Source organism: Sinocyclocheilus rhinocerous, unplaced genomic scaffold (genome assembly GCF_001515625.1).
Source record: "Sinocyclocheilus rhinocerous isolate Xijiao unplaced genomic scaffold, SAMN03320098_v1.1 scaffold44, whole genome shotgun sequence".
Taxonomy (NCBI): Eukaryota; Metazoa; Chordata; class Actinopteri; order Cypriniformes; family Cyprinidae; genus Sinocyclocheilus; species Sinocyclocheilus rhinocerous.
In genome coordinates, this window is record NW_015631022.1 from 2292702 (window position 1) to 2298625 (window position 5924).

At 37.2% G+C, this 5924-nt stretch overlaps 1 protein-coding gene across 2 annotated transcripts in view; it reads right to left on the minus strand.

Moving 5' to 3' along the window:
* The window catches only part of LOC107741117 (glucosamine-6-phosphate isomerase 1-like), a 9478-nt gene extending 3844 nt beyond the window's left edge, over nt 1–5634 (minus strand). The window contains exons 1-5 of one of the 2 annotated variants that reach the window (XM_016553710.1): nt 5414–5634; nt 4858–5005; nt 4670–4771; nt 4398–4580; nt 4141–4325 (exon numbers count right to left, since the gene is read on the minus strand). In XM_016553710.1, coding sequence (XP_016409196.1) covers nt 4141–4325; nt 4398–4580; nt 4670–4771; nt 4858–4981 — 594 coding nt within the window. In that variant the 5' untranslated portion in view covers nt 4982–5005; nt 5414–5634. The remainder of the gene's footprint in view (nt 1–4140; nt 4326–4397; nt 4581–4669; nt 4772–4857; nt 5006–5413) is intronic. The other variant, XM_016553709.1, reaches the window with a different exon arrangement.
* Nucleotides 5635–5924: the final 290 nt, after the last annotated feature.

A 5924-nucleotide genomic window follows, 5' to 3' on the forward strand; every position in this document is an offset into this window, starting at 1 on the left:
AGATAGATAGATAGATAGATAGATAGATAGATGTAAGTATTTGATGTACAGGTCAAAGGTCAAAATCCAGTTTGATAGAAAGATAGATAGAGATAGGCAAGGCAAGGCAAGGCAAGTTTATTTGTATAGCACATTTCATACACAATGGTAATTCAAAGTGCTTTACATAAAAGAAAAGAAAAAAAATAATCACAACAATAAAACAAGGAATTTAAAACTTTGAAAATTATTTAAAAAATTGATTTAAGAGGTTTAAAATGAATTTAAGAAAACGATTATACATAGAATATAGTGCAATCAGTTCGGACATCGCACAGTGCTCATTCAATGAATGCACAGCTAAACAGATGAGTTTTGAGTCTGCATTTAAATGTGACTAATGTTTTAGCACATCTGATCTCTTCTGGAAGCTGATTCCAACTGCGGGCGGCATAATAACTAAAAGCAGACTCCCCTTGTTTTGTGTGAACCCTTGGTATTTCTAACTGACTTGATCCTAATGATCTGAGTGGTCTGTTAGGTTTATATTCAGTGAACATATCTGCTATGTATTTAGGTCCTAGGCCATTGAGTGATTTATAAACGAGTAAAAGTACTTTAAAATCAATCCTAAATATAACTGGAAGCCAGTGTAAGGACCTGAGGACTGGTGTAATATGCTCAGATTTTCTGGTTCTAGTCAGAATTCTGGCAGCAGCGTTCTGGATGAGCTGCAGCTGTCTAATGGTCTTCTTGGGAAGGCCGGTGAGGAGACCATTACAATAGTCCACCCTGCTGGTGATAAAGGCATGAACAAGTTTCTCCAAGTCTTGACTGGAAACAAAACATCTAATTCTTGCAATGTTTTTGAGATGATAGTATGCTGATTTAGTTACTGCTTTGACATGACTACTGAAACTAAGGTCTGTCTCCAGAATCACACCAAGATTCCTGACTTTATTTTTAGTTGTTAGACCCCTAGAGTCAAGGTATGCATTCACCTTGAGAACTTCATCTTTGTTTCCAAATGCAATGACTTCAGTTTTTTCCTTGTTTAACTGAAGAAAGTTCTCGCACATCCAACTGTTAATTTCATCAATGCATTGGCAGAGGGAGTCAATGGGGCTGTAGTCATTTGGAGATAAGGCTAGGTAAATCTGGGTATCATCTGCATAGCTGTGATAGGCGATTTGGTTCTTTCTCATTATTTGACTTAGTGGGAGCATATACAGGCTAAACAAGAGCGGTGCAAGAATTGAGCCTTGTGGGACTCCGCATGTCATGGACGTCCACTTAGACTTATGCTCTCCTATACTCACATAATAACCTCTCCCTTCTAAGTATGACCTGAACCATTTGATTGCCATCCCAGAAAGCCCGACCCAGTTTTCCAGTCTCTCTAGTAGTATGTTATGATCGACAGTGTCAAACGCAGCACTGAGATCTAGTAGTACCAGCACTGATATTTTGCCAGATTCAGAATTTAAGCGAATATCATTTATTATCTTAATGAGCGCTGTCTCTGTGCTGTGATGCGGTCGAAAACCAGATTGAAAATTGTCCAGGTATCCATTTGAGTTTAAGTATTTGTTCAGCTGATTAAAGACTACCTTTTCAATAATCTTTCCTATAAAAGGAAGGTTTGATATTGGTCTATAGTTGCTCAATATGGTGTTATCAAGATTGCTCTTTTTCAGAAGGGGTTTAACAACTGCAGTTTTCAGGGAGTTTGGAAAAGTCCCAGAAAGAAGTGAGGCGTTCACCACTTCTAAGAGATCTGCTTCCAAACAGTTAAGCACCCTTTTGAAAAAATATGTGGGAAGTGTGTCAAGATAGCATGTTGACGATTTAAGGTGCTGTACTATTTCTTCCAAAATTTTGCTATCAATTTCTTCAAAAGCAGACATAGTATCTTCTTTTTGATATTGTGGTCGAATCTGTCTAACCTCTGCATAACTTGGGGATGTGCTAATCGCCTTCCTGATATTATTGATCTTCTCAGAAAAGAAGGAAGCAAACTCATTGCATTTGCTGTCGGAGAGCATTTCACTGGCAATCTGACTTGGGGGGTTTGTCAGTCTCTCAACAGTAGCAAAAAGAGTGCGAGTGTTGTTTAAGTTACTGTTTATAAGGTTTGAGAAGAATGACTGTCTAGCTTTGCCTAGTTCCACATTGAAAGCACGAAGGCTATCTTTATATATGCTATAGTGGATTTCAAGTTTCGTCTTCCGCCACATCCGTTCTGCTTTTCTGCATTGTCTTTTCATACTCTGAACTGCTGTTGATTTTCTCCAAGCTGATTTTTGTCTGCCAGACTTCTTGACTTTCACATGAGCAATATCATCAATAACATTCTTAACTTTTGAGTTAAAGGAATCAAGGAGAAGATCAACAGGGTCTGCAGAAATGCTTGGTGTTAAAGATATAGGCTTCATAAATAGCACACTAGTGTTCTCGTTCTCGGCAGAGACAGATCTAGATTAGTTGTAGCAGAGATCAATATATCAAAGAAAATACAGAAGTGATCAGATAGTGAGCCGTCCTTAATAACAATGGATGAAATGTTTAGACCTCTACTGATGATTAAATCTAGAGTATGTCCACGATTGTGTGTGGGTTCATGCACATGCTGAATCAGGTCAAAAGTGTTTAAAACAGTTATAATTTCTTTTGTAGTTTTGTTTTCTGCATTATCTATGTGAATATTAAAATCCCCTGCAATAGCAAAACAGTCAAACTCTGAGGAAATCGTTGATAGCATTTCTGTGAACTCTTCAGCAAAGGCTGGAGAGTATTTTGGAGGCCTGTAAATAATGATAAACAGAATGCGTGGAGCACCTTTCAACACAATCCCTAGATATTCAAAAGACAAGTACTGACCAAATGATACTTGCTTGCATTGATAGACATCTTTAAATAGAGCAGCTACACCTCCACCTCTCCTAACAGTCCTGCAAACACTCATGAAAGTAAAGTTAGGAGGGGCTGTTTCATTGAGGACCGTTGCACTGCAGCTGTCTTCTAGCCATGTTTCGTTTAGAAACATAAAATCCAGGTTGTTTGTGGTTATTAAGTCATTGATTAGAAATTATTTATTTTTTTAGTGAGCGAATGTTTAAAAATGCTAACTTGATGGCATTGCTTTGTCTCTACAGCAATCGTAGTTTGATGCATAACAGGCCGCAGATTAGATGAGTCAGCTGTACGGCTTAAGAAGGCCTTAGACTTTCTATCACGTGATAAAACAGAAATAGAGAAAGCTACAGGCACACTGGGTTCCCGCTTGTTCTGTAAACATTTGTAAGTGTTGCTGTTATTGTAGCGGGGACCCGACACATATCACAAGCACATATCTGAGTTACTTTTTCAAATAAGTAACACCGGTTACTTTCTTTCTCATTTATTGACTGACCGCTCTCCTGTCCACATGTTGAGAGAAATTGGGAGTAATTGCAGAGGCGTTGTGTGCGCTGTGTAAACATGCAATAGTTAAATGTTAAGTAACACAAATATTCTTTATGTATTTAATGCCATTTTAATAATCAGTGTCTTTGTTGCTGATCTTCAATGAGCCAATTCAACCATACTTTCACTAACACATTACTTTCTATAAAAAGTAACTAAGTAACGTAATTAGTTACTTTTTAAGTAATAACGCAATATTGTAATGCATTACTTTTAAATGTAACTTTCCCCAACACTGATCTCGCCATTATTAAAATTGTAAATCTAGCAAAGTTTTTTTTACAATGAGAGAATGCAAAAATTATATTTGTTGTTATTTTTGATATCTTAAAATCATAATAGTGTCTACTTGTTTTTTTAATGAATTATGCACATTATTATAATATTAATCTTTTTTATTTTATTTTTTACATTTTTTTAAATATTATGTTTTATTTTATTTATATATATTTAAGTATCAGTTTATGTACCGTAAATAAAATGCAGACTATAATATGTAGTTGCTATTTTGCAAGCAACACTGCATATAAACTAGCTTACAATAAATGTTTGAAGGCATTGTTTGAATAAATGTGGCCAGAGAAATGTGCAGTTAGTTTGGCACTAAAGCCGAGTCATCTTATAGGAGCAGAAGAAGGAGGGGCTGACATTTATAGACGTAATTATTAGGAAAAGCACAAATGTGAATATTTGTACCTCTCTAGCATCCATCACTGTGCCAACACCAACCGTCAGCGCCATGGTGGGGACTTTAGAGAGATCACCATCAAAGAAACGAGCGTTAGCCAGAATCGTGTCCATAGCCAGGGTCTTAACACGCGTTCGGGACACAAGACTGGATCCAGGCTCATTGAACGCAATGTGGCCATCAGGTCCAATACCTGCAACACGATTACAAGCCTGCGTTGTTTAATGGTGGCACTCACAGGTCAAAGCTCAATCCACTGTCTTACCGCCAACAAAAAGTTCGATTCCTCCAGCAGCTTTGATTTTGGCTTCAAAGTCCTGACACTCCTTCTCTAGATTGGATGCATTGCTGTCTAGGATGTGCGCATTTTCTGCTCGGATGTCGATGTGCTTGAAGAAGTTATTCCACATGAATGAATGGTAACTTTCAGGATGGTCTCTAGGAAGTCCTGTAACAAAAACAACAAGTTCAGTGTTCAACTAATTACGACAGGCAGTTCAACCCTTGATCCCCAAGCATAAACGAGCGGTCACATACCTACATACTCATCCATATTAAATGTTTTCACATACTGGAAGGATATTTCTCCCTTCTTGTGATACTCGATCAGTTTCTTGTAGCATCCAAGCGGAGTGCTTCCTGCAAAACACAGGAAATATGAACAGGCCTATATTACAAATGAACGTGTTTGCACAAAACAGTGAATTTTGTTTTTTTATGGCTACCTGTTGGAAGACCCAGAGTGAAGAATCGGTCAGGACCAGGATTAAACTTCTTGATCCTGTTCCTGATGTATTTGGCAGTCCATTCGCTGACCTGGTCATAGTCATCCAGTATGATGAGCTTCATGGCTTTATCTGTGTCTGAAGGAAGCTAACAGGTAAATTAACCTGGAGTGTGTGTGTGTGTGTGTGTGTGTTTGACACAGTCCTGCCTTCTCCAGACTTTAGCACCATACATTAATGCGGAAGCACTGTTGTAGTTTATTACACTTCACAGATATTTAGAAGTGCACAGTGAAGACTCCCGTTATAAAACAATTGACTGTAAACATGCGACAGATTATTGAAGGGTCTTTATACTTCACTACTCTTTTTGTCACACCAACACGTAGTTTCTCTCAGCACGTTAATAAACAAACTGTAATCGTTTGCTTTGAGTTACAAAAAAATGTTTATAGAACACGTGACTAGAAAATCGCAATGATGACACTGGAATTCATAATAAAATATTTTAAAATACACACAAAGAGACCGTCGCATTGAGGTAATAAACTCTTACCAGATCATATGTTTGTGAGGAACTCTTCCAGCAGCTCAGAGGAACACGATCATGTGATCGAGAGGAAACGCTGCACTTTTCACACAGGATTTGAGATTGAAATACATTGCGTCATCAAAAAGGGATTTTAGGAATGATTTAGAAACAAATTCGGCCAAGTCGACAAGATTTATACACTTAAAAATAGCTTATTAATCCATAAATGTGTACAAGGCAATTTCCACGTACATATGTTTTTTTAAGGCCGTGCAAATAAATAAATAAAGTTCGAAATGAGGTGCTTTACTTTTAAAACATGTTGATTAATGAATAAAGGAGGCCAATTTAAACTAGATAAAAAAGTTTGTCAAGACAAACTTTAAGTTGTCTTGAGAAAGCCGGACCAGAAAGTTTGAAAAAGTTTGAAAAGATTAAAAAGTTTGATGGTTTTCAGTCTGAAATAGTTTGAAGTTTAAAGTAGTTTTAAAAGCTTAAAGTTTGAAAGTTTTGAAGGCAATACAGTCTGTCAGAG